The sequence below is a fragment of the Myxocyprinus asiaticus genome, chromosome 10 (genome assembly GCF_019703515.2).
Source record: "Myxocyprinus asiaticus isolate MX2 ecotype Aquarium Trade chromosome 10, UBuf_Myxa_2, whole genome shotgun sequence".
Lineage (NCBI taxonomy): Eukaryota > Metazoa > Chordata > Actinopteri > Cypriniformes > Catostomidae > Myxocyprinus > Myxocyprinus asiaticus.
The window spans coordinates 33,706,125-33,718,743 of record NC_059353.1 but is presented as its reverse complement, the minus strand read 5'-3'; the positions used below and the strand labels follow the sequence as shown (position 1 = coordinate 33,718,743).

The window sequence follows — 12,619 nt, the reverse complement described above, 5'->3', positions numbered from 1 at the left end:
CATCTAGTGCTGACCCAACACAGTACAATCTAATTAGATTTAAGACAAGTAATATTTTTACAAAAGCTATAATGCCTCTCTACAGTCAGTAAAATGACAAGTTCAATATCTGATTACATACCTGGTTTTCTGGGTGCACATCAGATCCCTCCAGCTTAGCTACTCCAGCTACTGTGTAGGGCTCCATGTCCAACTCCCGTGGAAACTCAAAGTAGTCATTGAACTTGATGGCGCACTCTCGTTCCCAGTCATAATCAAAGCGTTTCAGCTGGATGGCCAGCACTGGAGGCAGCTTCTTAATTAGTAAACGCTTCACTGTGTCCACCTGCCATGAATCCATATCCATTTGAGTATAACACTGCATTGCCTTAATCAACCACTAAAAAAATAAAAAGACAGATCACACACCTTCTTGTTGCATTTTTCACAGTGGTAGGCATTTGCACCCTCAAGCAAGTCCCCTTTCACATACTGCTCCATAGAATCAAGGAGATTTTGATGGTTCCTGATATCTACATTCAACGTTGTAAACGATTCCTCACATTCGTATCTGAAAATATGCAATATGAAGTGCGTTTCATTAGAACATCAAAGTCTACATGGGCAAATAACCAGAAAGTCCTAACAAATGACAGTATTAAATTTCATTTGTACCTGTGAGGGCAGCCCTGACATATTTTCTGATCAGCAAAGGAGCCGCCCAGCACTTTGCTCAGCATTGTAGGGTGACCCAAAGCTTTCAGAGCTTCATCTAAGCTGTCTACCAGTGAGTTAAAGAACTCCAAGGCATCATGCTGCTCTCTCAGATTGACTGGTTCACCCCACAATCTGCAGAGAAAAGGATGAACAGACTGGTCTAGTCAAAGGCAATTTTGACTGGATATCCTCTAAAAGTCCCCATATCTTGTCAACTAGTCTTAAAAGAAAACTGGTATATTACACAAAGTACCCTATATAAAACCAAATTTACCGAAATTGCTTCCAGAAACCCCTGGGAACGAAGTACTGCAATCTGGAGGCAGCCAAATGTCCAAAGATGACCTGCAGCTGCCGCAGAACCCCAATATTGTATTCCTTCCTGTCCTCAGACTTGCTGAGAGAAGGTTTGTCTTCAAACTGTTGCTGATAACCAAACACCTCATCCCGGGTGTCCACATTACTCTGTAGAATTAGCAAGAGATTTAGTAAGAACTCTATTGTAATCTGAGCTATAGAACACGTGTTCAACAATTATGCCCTCAGCTCCAGGCAATGCCTACATGGCATATACGCCTCAGAGATGGCTAGATTTGTCAGTCACTTGGTACTGAGAAAGGATGATCATCATCATTGGGCAGCTCATTAAATGTACAGTAAACAATATCACTCTAATAATAATGAGCATGTATAAATGCATGTTCTTACACCTATTATGCTTATTCTGACAATGTGTGTGGTCTAGAAAATGCCTTAAATTGTATGGTCAAAAATGATTTAAGAAAAAAATGGATGAGAATACGCAGATTTTTGCCCATTACCTATGTAAACACCTTTACCAGCATTCTTCATTGTGTGCAACAGTCTACGTTTTGATGTCAAAAGCAGAGAATAATCCATTGATTTCAAATCTTATGTACACGCTGTCGATTTTTTTTTTTTTTTTTGCTTTAATAAGTCGATTTGTAATAGTATATAGCTGTGCAGGTAAACACGTTCATAGACAAAGACATTAAAGACATGATAAGAAACAACCTTTCTTGGCGGAATCCAATACATACACTATATTGCCAAAAGTATTCGCTCACCTGCCTTTAGACGCATATGAACTTAAGTGACATCCCATTCTTCATTCATAGGGTTTAATATGACGTCGGCCCACCCTTTGCAGCTATAACAGCTTCAACTTTTCTGGGAAGGCTTTCCACAAGGTTTAGGAGTGTGTTTATGGGAATTTTTGACCATTCTTCCAGAAGCGCATTTGTGAGGTCAGACACTGATGTTGGGGACGAGAAGGCCTGGCTCACAGTCTTCGCTCAAATTCATCCCAAAGGTGCTCTATCGGGTTGAGGTCAGGACTCTGTGAAGGCCAGTCAAGTTCTTCCACACCAAACTCGCTCATCCATGTCTTTATGGACCTTGCTTTGTGCACTGGTGCGTAGTCATGTTGGAAGAGGAAGGGGCCATCCCCAAACTGTTCCCACAAATTTGGGAGCATGGAATTGTCCAAAATCTCTTGGTATGCTGAAGCATTCAGAGTTCCTTTCACTGGAACTAAGGGGCCAAGCCCAGCTCCTGAAAAACAACCCCACACCATAATCCCCCCTCCACCAAACTTCACAGTTGGCACAATGCAGTCAGACAAGTACCGTTCTCCTGGCAACCGCCAAACCCAGACTCGTCCATCAGATTGTCAGATGAAGATGCGCGATTCGTCACTCCAGAGAACGCGTCTCCACTGCTCTACAATCCAGTGGCGGCGTGCTTTACACCACTGCATCCAACGCTTTGCATTGCACTTTGTGATGTATGGCTTGGATGCAGCTGCTCGGCCATGGAAACCCATTCCATGAAGCTCTCTACGCACTGTTCTTGAGCTAATCTGAAGGCCACATGAACTTTGGAGGTCTGTAGTGATTGACTCTGCAGAAAGTTGGCGACCTCTGCGCACTATGCGCCTCAGCATCCGCTGACCCCGCTCTGTCATTTTACGTGGTCTACCACTTCGTGGCTGAGTTGCTATCATTCCCAATCGCTTCCACTTTGTTATAATACCACTGACAGTTGACTGTGGAATATTTAGTAGCGAGGAAATTTCACGACTGGACTTGTTGCACAGGTGGCATCCTATCACAGTACCACGCTGGAATTCACTGAGCTCCTGAGAGCGGCCCATTCTTTCACAAATGTTTGTAGAAGCAGTCTGCATGCCTAGGTGCTTCATTTTATACACCTGTGGCCATGGAAGTGATTGGAACACCTGAATTCAATTATTTGGATGGGTGAGCGAATACTTTTGGCAATATAGTGTATGCTTTTAGAAAAACAAGTGCAATAGATTTAAGAACTCTCCTGATTAATGAAGGGCACATCTGAGCTTAATCATACTGGGAAACTAGAAGCCATTCCCCTCCACCTGAGCTTTTCTCTAGGCATTTTTGAACACTGAAATAAATAAGGTGCTAAAAGGTCCATTAAAATCATTCTTGCTTCAAAATGCATTACTCATTTTAGGTTTTCACACTTTGGCTACGTCCACATTAACCTGGTTATATAAAAAAAACTGCCATTTTCAAACGTTTTTCCAAAAGTTGCTTGTCCACACTGAAACATCTGAAAAATTTAAGCGATTTTAGCCAATCTGAAACTTCCACGAGACACGCCCTCTCTTTCCAAAACACCGCCCTCTAAAAATAGCATTGCAACCAACACCAAACCAGTGTAGACCAGTGCGTCTTCTCATGGTGGTCAAACACAACAGTAGCAAAATAGCACCCTCAGCTGACAAATGTTATAAATCTGAATATGGCATTAAACCTGAATGATCTGCAACTACTACACTTGAGAATGTGCAAAATGATTGACAGGCAAAACGGCTGAAATTTTGGCTTAAAAAAAAAAAAAGCTTACTTTAAATCTCCTTACTGTGCATGCAGAAAAACATAAGAAACATAGCCCTGTGTCACTTCCATGTATGGTCTGAAATGCAATTATCGTCGTGTTCCGCCGCCGGACAGCAATTCAGAGTAAAGTTCACGTCGCCTTTGAAGAATTTCAATGTGAAGGTTGTACAAAGTAACATTTATTTTTAACAACGCTATCAAGGTGGACAGCAGGCACAACAATGCTACTACAACATGGGCCACTTTCTTGATTGTTTTGGGTTCAATGGATCAACAAATACAACAAATATGTCTTCTTTTTCAAATAACTAAATTTTCCCTGCTCACACTTCAACGCAAAGATTGTGTTTTCAAATGTATCCACTTGGGAGAGCGTTTATGAAAAGCACTGTTTTCACCACACAAAAATGCCATCTCAGTGTGAACAGAAGGCCAAACGTTAGCTTAATGCATTTTCAAACTAAACCATATTAATGTGGACGTGGCCTTAAAGGGTTAGTTCACCCAAAAATGAAAATTCTCTCATTATTTACTTACCTTTAAGCCATCCCAGATGTGTATGACTTTCCTTCTTCAGCAGAACCGAAGTGAAGATTTTTATAAGCACATTTCAGCTCAGTTTGTCCATACAATGCAAGTGAATGGGTGCCACTGGTCTGCTGGCTATCTGATGGTCCAAAAGGCATATTTAGGCAGCATAAAAGTAATCCACAAGTCTCCAGTCGACCAATTAATGTCTTCTGAAGCAAACCGATAGATTGGTGTAAGAAACAAATCTATAATTAAAACATTTTTAACTTTAAATCGTTGCTTCCCCCCCAGCGCTGGATTGTTGTTTGAAATGACCTAACTCCTGCGTGACATTCGTTCCTCTGTTGTATACCAAGCGCACACTTCCGACTTTGAGTGAACACACCATTACGCGAACGTCACGCGACAGCAGCATGATGCGTCGACAGAAAGCGATTTTTTTATTTTTTAAGTTAATAAAGTTTTAATTATCAATTATTTTTTTTTTTTTTTTTTTTTTTTTACACAAAACTATCGATTTGCTACTGAAGACATACATTGATCAACTTGAGTCATGTGGATTACTTTTATGCTGCATAAATATGCCTTTTGAAATGTGTTTATAAAAATCTTCAATTTGGTTCTGCTGAAGAAGGAAAGTCATACACATCTGGGATGGCTTAAAGGTAAGTAAATCAAGAGAGTATTATCATTTTTGGGTGAACCAATCCTTTAAATCCTCTTAAAAAGAACCAAAGTCAGACAACTTTAGGTGGATCAAAAAGTTAACGGAGTGGAAAAGAACCCAATTATCTTTGCATCTACTCCGTCCCTGGCCTTAAAAGCAGACTCCAATCTTTTCGGTCTGTTGTGAAGTGGGGGGGGGGGTGCAAAAAAGTTACGTGATCTGGAGCACTGTGTTTAAGACACAATATAAGTGAACTGTACTTAGACCATCTCCTCAGATAGTGTTTTGCTTCAGAGGGGTCAAGTTTGTTTAAAGCATTCTACATAGGCCAGAATTCTTGCAAACAGCTCTAGGACTCCTGAAATGAACTACATTAGACAGTACCTCGTTATCCTGCTTCTCATCTCCAGACATATCTTCATCCACATCGCTGCCTGTGCCTTCAATAGCAAGGATGCCATTTCTGATTGGGGGAATCATGTAGAGCTGCTGGATCACTGAGTTCATGTAGCAAGTTGCACCTGCATTTTTCAGGCCCACAAAGCCCTTGGTTGGCCGTGGGCCAACTGGTGGCAAATATTCCCATTCTGTGAGTGGTTCACAAGCTGGTAGTACATAAAAACAAGTAAATAAGTGTCAACATTTTAAAAACATTTTTTCTTTTTTTTTTTTCAATCAGAATTGAGCACACTGTTTTCAAAGGCCAAGACATGGGTATCTGTGTCTCTAATGTTAAAACTCGCACACACCTAAATAGTACATATCAGTTAGTGTATCCACAATCTGCTTGAGATTTCGCACACATCCGACGGCAAGTGCGACCAGCAGCTCAAAGCCGGCATTGATGGTCGCTGGGGTGCAGCACACAGGTATGGCCTGCTCAGTGGGAAACTCTCCACTCTTCATATACTGCAGGTACACATTGGACGCTGGGAAGAGGAAGTCATCCATTAACTCCTACAGAGAGAGTTCACAAAAGAGAAAAGGAGCATCAGTTAGTGACTGCATTAAAACTAAACTGGGGAAGAGCACTTACGTCATCATGGAATCACCTCCATTGCCATGTCAAACTAATGAAACAGTAACTTGATGCAAGAAACTTGTAGTTTTGCACTTAGCTGGGACAAGGCGTTGAACTACCAGAGGTCAGTTATCACTTAAACAAGGCCAAGATGTTTACCTTGATGAAGCTGGCACCTCCTTTTTCACAGCCAATATAGTATTTCTTCTCTGGGGTCTGGAAAGCTAGCAGCTCTTTTGTGACACCAATATGACCTTCCAAAATGGTCTCCTCTACTCCAGGATCCCCCGTCCTCTTCACTTCATCCTGAAAGCAAGAATCAAAACTATAATTTCACTTGAAACTAAATCAAAGCCAAAATCTTTTTTTTTCTCCCCTTTTCTCCCCAATATGGAATGCCCAATTCCCAATGCGCTCTAAGTCCTCGTGGTGGCGTAGTGACTCACCTCAATCCGGGTGGCGGAGGATGAATCTCAGTTGCCTCCACATCTGAGAGTCAATCCGCGCATCTTCTCACGTGGTTTGTTGAGCGCGTTACCGCGGAGACATAGCGCATTTGGAGGCTTCACGCTATTCTCCGCGGCATCCACGCACAACTCACCACGCACCCCACCGAGAGCGAGAACCACATTGTAGCGACCACGAGGAGGTTACCCCATGTGACACTACCCTCCCTAGCAACCGGGCCAATTTGGTTGATTAGGAGACCTGGCTAGAGTCACTCAGCACGCCCCGGTTTCGAACTCGTGACTCCAGGGGTGGTAGACAAAAGCCAAAATCTTAATTCCACAAAGAATTTGCTATAAATAAACATACCCGGATTCGTTTTAACCAGTCAATCTCATTGTTTAAGAGGACTTCTGCATTAGGAAGATTAATGTTGCTGTTAAATGCATAGTTGAGTAAGTGCCTAAGAAGAGTGAAGTAATCAGCAGCGTGCTTTGCTCGCTCTTTTGCAGTGCTCTGCAAAACAAACAGACAGGAAAAAGAGGAATATAAATCATGCAATGTTGTGAATGAACTACAAAACATTTTACAATTAAACCACCCACTCAAATAAAAATTGGCAAAACACTTACACCTAAAACTGTAAAGAGGAGGGTGATGAAGAATAGGAGAGGCCTATGGCCCATACAACATCTGGTGGCCATGAGGAAGAACTGTTCTTGGGCCATTTGGCGAACAGACCTAGAAGCAAGCAGAAATTAAAAACCTGGGTTAGGGCATAACTGGCAAAACCCTTTCTAAAGAGTAAACTGAAGTACTCTACCCTGTGAATGTTTAATAGATAGTTTGCTATGACTCACTTGCTCTGGCAATGCAGCAGCAGATCTATAATGAAGGTCTGCCAGGCCTTTTCTTTGCTAAGTGTATCTAGTGCAGTAGGCATAAGGGCAAAACACAGGGTCATGACCTCCAGAGCTTCACAGCACACCTGCTCATCTTCTGCATCTGGCTCATTGCCTGCATTGGTCTGTGGGAGATCATGTGTCAGACATAAATATGGAGTCACATTCTAATCAATCACACAAAATATGGTGTCACATTCTAATCAATCACACATTGGCACGGTTCCAAAATGCAAAGGCTGTTCCAAAAGGTATGCAGCATGATCATGCTGCCTTCTTTTGACAAAATGTTAAGGCATCATGTATCCTCTGGGGCGAAGTTAATCTCATAATGTTTTGTGACAAGTTGCGAAAAAAAACATTTGGTTTTAGAACAGAGCCACTGTGTATTGTCAATATAGTGTAAGAATTAGCACCTTCTCGTAGATCTTGCTGATCTCCTCATTAGAGCTGAAGACATGCTGGACAGAGCCACAGCCAGAAGCCCAGACAATCTTCTGAACTGCCCGAATGACACAGATATCTGGGATGTACTTAGAGGCCTGAAAGAAGTTCTGGGAACAACAAGAGGAAGACAAACTATGAAAATCAAGTCCGCAATCCTTAGGGGTTTATTCATTTATTTTACTGTGTACCTCTCTTTTGCAACACACACAGCATAAAAAGAGAAGTTAACAATGAAGAATTAAAAAAAAAAAAAATTCAGCAAGACCGTAAACATGCAAACAGTAAATATGTTTCCTTCTGTTTCCTCAATCCCTTTCATACCTTACATCGCAGACATTTTTGTTCACATTCATTTCAACCGAATGCAATCAAACCCGTTTATGCAGAGAACACTTGTGCACTATTGTGTTGTGTTTAACACACCTCATCAGAGATCTGCTGGGCGAGGCGGATGGCCACGTTCCGCAGCATGCACTCGGCAGAGGGGTTAGGGATGTTCTGAAGGGCGTTCTGGAGAACTAGAGCCTGGTCATGTGTGGCCTGGTTTATCTGTGAAAACAAAGAAAAAGTGTTATCCCGCAGATTCACACTCCCTTGCAGGCACATTGAGTCTCTCGTGCATTTGGCAAATTTTAAGTCTATTTTACACAGTTCGCTTCACTTTTGACCAGCTAAAAAAGTATACCATGTTGCTTTATTTGGTATACGCAAGAGAATACTAGGAAGGGACAGGGAAGGAATGTGACAACTTCCATTACGCATTGTATTCATGGAGCAAACTGCACCTACAAGAATCACATGGGTAACAGATCACATCGTTCCTTCAAGTAGAACAGTCCCAACTAAAAAGAAAATTGACAACTTTACAGCTCAATTTATTTTTACTGAAGTATTCACATGAGCTTCACATTTCTGCTTCTTCAGGTTTCTATTTCAAGTGCATTACTATAAACATTTTTCATTCTTTGTCACAAACTAAAGGACAAGTCGAAATGGTTTTGATGTTGTACCGATGGGTACTTGGTAAATTACACCCCTACAAGTCATGCACACGTTTACACATACAGAGACATGGTCATGGCTTTCTCCTCTCCCCTGTGTGCTTAATATTCCAGAAAGTCAACCCTTCTGAAGTCTATGTACTTTCTACACTACCGGTCAAAAGTTTTGAAACACTTGACTGAAATGTTTCTCATGATCTTAAAAATCTTTTGATCTGAAGGCGTATGCTTGAAATTAGTTTAGTAGACAAAAATATAATTGTGCCACCATATGAATTTATTTCATTATAAAACTAAAATGTAATTAAAAAAAAGTTTTTGAAACTGATGACTTGGACCAAATAATAAAGAAAAGCAACCAATAAGTGTCCAACATAGATGGGAACTCCTTCAATACTGTTTAAAAAGCATCCCAGGGTGATACCTCAAAAAGTTGGTTGAGAAAATGTCAAGAGTACATGTCTGCAAATTCTAGGCAAAGGGTGACTACTTTGAAGATGCTAAAATATAACAGTTTTGATTTATTTTGGATTTTGTTAAGTCACAACATAATTCCCATATTTCCATTTATGTTATTCCATAGTTTTGATGACTTTACTATTATGCATTCTAAAATGTAAAAAAATTATAAAGAATGAGTGTTTCAAAACATTTGACCGGTAGTGTATGTCTTTCCTCACAAGACACTGTACACTCTTGACATTTGTGGAGCTGGAGAGGGCAAGCCAGCCTGTTCTTCGTGTGACTGATGAGTGTTAGGGTGGCAGAAAGGTTAGTCTCGATAAGAAATGAAATGCTAAGCACTACAACAAAAAATATTGCATTTTGCACTGGATAACGGACTCTATTGGTAAAATGTTTTATAGGTCAATCTATTATTTATTCTGCCCATTACAAATGCACTTTGTGCCCAGGACAAACCTTGCAAGTGTACTGTATTGTATTTTGTGTGTGTGTGTGTGTGTATATATATATATATTTTACACACACACACACACACACACACACACACAGGCGGCCAAAAGTTTGGAATAATGTACAGATTTTGCGGTTTCTAAGGAAATTGGTACTTTAATTCACCAAAGTGGCATTCAACCGATCACAAAGTATAGTCAGGACATTACTGATGTAAAAAACAGCACCATCACTATTTGAAAAAGTCATTTTTGATCAAATCTAGACAGGCCCCATTTCCAGCAGCCATCACTCCAACACCTTATCCTCGAGTAATCATGCTAAATTGCTAATTTGGTACTAGAAAATCACTTGCCAAAGGTTAGAAAGCTATTTGGTTTGTTAAATGAAGCTTTCTTTGTTTGTTTGTTTCTTTAATTTTTTACAACATGCCAGCTTCTATGGCTATATTCATGGCGGGAGCCAGGTTTAGTTATTTAAAAATAGAGTTAAATAAGGTGTTTAAGATTCATTTTTCCTAAAAACCTTAAAACTAAATTTGGATTCACTTTTCAAAAGTATCAATTGAATAATACAGGTTCCTCAGATGTGTAGAAGTATGACAGTCCAGTAAAATGTGTTTAATGGATAGTGGGTTCTGACAAGATGAACACTTTGGTGAATTTTCTCCTGATAGTAAAAAATTGGTGTGCGAGTCTTGTATGTCCTATCTGGCATCGTGTATATAGGACTTGATCCCAGCGATTATTAAAAGGGAACACTTATCTTGTTCCAACAACAAGATTTATTTCCCGTAATATGTTGTTTAAACATTGATCCCACTCCGACTGCCATTTGTTTTTGATATATACATTCAGAGTTGGTTTCATATCTGTGGAAGGTATAGGGCATTTTACTGGTTCAGTAGATAGCGCTTCTCTGGCAGCTCTGTCTGCTTGTTCATTACCGGAGATTCCTGAGTGTCCAGGTACCCAGCAGAAAATAATATTAAAACTCTTTGCATCAAGAGATGAAAGTTTGATTAAAATCTACACGATTGTTGGGTGATCAGTTTTAGTAGCTTCCAATGCTTCAAGACATGATTTTGAATCAGTTATTATTAAAAAAAAGGTTTTTGTGGAGCAGTCTCAATAAACTTCAGTGCCAGTAGTAGACTGGGACTGGTCAGGGATGCGGATACACTGACACAGTTTGTTTGTTGAAAAAGCTGCTGCCACTTTATTTCCAGATTTAGATCCATCTGTATATATTGGAATATGTTGTGGTATACTGCTCTTATGTCCAGAAATTGTTGATGGAAATCATTCGGATGCGTTTTGGATTTTTGGTTCCTTGTTAAATCCAGATGGATTTTAGGCTTTGAAATCCCATGGAGGAATTTTGCAGAAATGTGTCTGCTCCAAATTGTTTAGATCCACTTTCAGATTCTCCAGATGGGTTTTTATACGTAGGCCAAATGGACGAATGAAATTTATATATATTGTTTTTTCATATATTGTTGAATGCTGAAGTGGGAAAACTGCTGAATATGCTGGGTTTTCTTTATTTGTTTTAAGTTTGGTTGCATATTGTAAGGCCAACTTTAGGCATCTGATTTCCAAGGAAGGTTCATTGGCTTCCGCATAGAGACTTTGGATTGGTGATGTTCTGTAGGCTCCCAAAGCTAGTCGTATACCTTGGGGGTGTACAGTGTCCAAAAGTCATATGTATGACTTCCTAGCTGATCCATAAATGATACTTTCATAGTCCAGCTTTGAGCGTACCATGGTTCTGTATAAGTTCATGAGAGTTGAGCTGTCTGCTCCCCATTTGGTTTTGGATAAAACATTTAAAACATTCATAGCTTTAAAACATTTATTTTTTAGTGATTTAATGTGAGGAATAAAAGACAGTTTGTTGTCAAAAGTGATACCAAGAAACCTGTTCTCTTTAACAACTTTAATGGGGACTCCATCCATAAAGAGCTCTGGTTCATTGTGTAGCGAATGAAGGCGACAGAAATGCATACAGATGGTTTTGTTTGTGAGAACTTGAAACCGTTCTGTGTTGACCAGGAGTGCATATTGTTTATCTTCAGTTGGATTTTTCGATCGCTAGTATTCATGTACTTGCTCTTGTAGCAAATGCAGATATCATCTACATATAAACTACAGAGGACATCAGAACCAATGACTTTTGCAATGCTATTTATTTTAATACTGAAGAGGGTTACTGATAGGATACTTCCTTGAGGTACTCCAAGTCCTAGTTTATGTAGGTTAGACAAGGTGTTTGCTATTTTAACTCTAAAAAGTCTGTTCGATAAAAAACATTCAATGAAGATTGGCAATCGACCTCTAAAATTAATTTGGTACAGATCCTTTAAAATGCCATGTTTCCATGTCATGTCATAGGCTTTCTCCAAATCAAAGAAGACAGCTACAACGTGTTCTTTTCTGGTAAAGGCGTCACAAATATAGCTTTCAAGACAAATAATGTGATCTGTAGTGCTTCGACCTTTCCTGAAACCACATTGGGCATTACTTATGTGGTGTTTAGATTCCAGTATCCAGACCAGGCGATCACTGACCATCCTCTCCATTGTTTTGCATAAACTACTGGTTAAAGCTATAGGGTGGTAGTTTTTGGGGTCATTATGGTCTTTTCCTGGCTTTGGAATAGGTATTATTTCTGCTTCATGCCAGGCGGATGGGCATTTTCCCGATATCCAGATGGAGTTAAAAATTCTAAGGAGCATTTTCAGGGAAAGTTGGGGTTGATTCTTTAAAAATTGATAGTGGATTTTATCCGGTCCAACAGCTGTGTCGTGGGATTTTTTTAATGGCTCGCTGTAGTTCTTCCATAGAAAAAGGTTGGTTGTACGGCTCTGTGTTACTGGAGCGGAAGTTAATCTTTTCTTTTTCTTGTTGAGCAAGAAAAGTTAGAAAAGCAGGAAGGCAGTTCTCAATAGATGAATTGTTTTCGAAAGTTTTTGCTAGAATGTTTGCAATTTCTTGTTTTGAAGTCAAGAGTGTGCCATGCGGTTTGATGTGTTGTATGAGGACCGTAGATTTTTCACTTCATTTTCCATTTTTTGTATGATGGAGTAC

At 40.0% G+C, this 12,619-nt stretch overlaps 1 protein-coding gene across 10 annotated transcripts in view; it reads right to left on the bottom strand.

Moving 5' to 3' along the window:
• The window catches only part of LOC127447111 (probable ubiquitin carboxyl-terminal hydrolase FAF-X), a 66,962-nt gene that overhangs the window by 13,874 nt on the left and 40,469 nt on the right, over positions 1–12,619 (bottom strand). For all 10 annotated transcript variants that reach the window (XM_051708680.1, XM_051708682.1, XM_051708686.1 and 7 more), the window contains 12 exons: positions 8,038–8,163; positions 7,584–7,721; positions 7,126–7,292; positions 6,898–7,006; positions 6,635–6,781; positions 5,978–6,124; positions 5,547–5,754; positions 5,182–5,402; positions 971–1,161; positions 655–828; positions 409–550; positions 122–325 (listed from right to left, as the gene is read on the bottom strand). In XM_051708680.1, the coding sequence (XP_051564640.1) occupies positions 122–325; positions 409–550; positions 655–828; positions 971–1,161; positions 5,182–5,402; positions 5,547–5,754; positions 5,978–6,124; positions 6,635–6,781; positions 6,898–7,006; positions 7,126–7,292; positions 7,584–7,721; positions 8,038–8,163 (1,974 nt within the window). The remainder of the gene's footprint in view (positions 1–121; positions 326–408; positions 551–654; positions 829–970; positions 1,162–5,181; positions 5,403–5,546; positions 5,755–5,977; positions 6,125–6,634; positions 6,782–6,897; positions 7,007–7,125; positions 7,293–7,583; positions 7,722–8,037; positions 8,164–12,619) is intronic.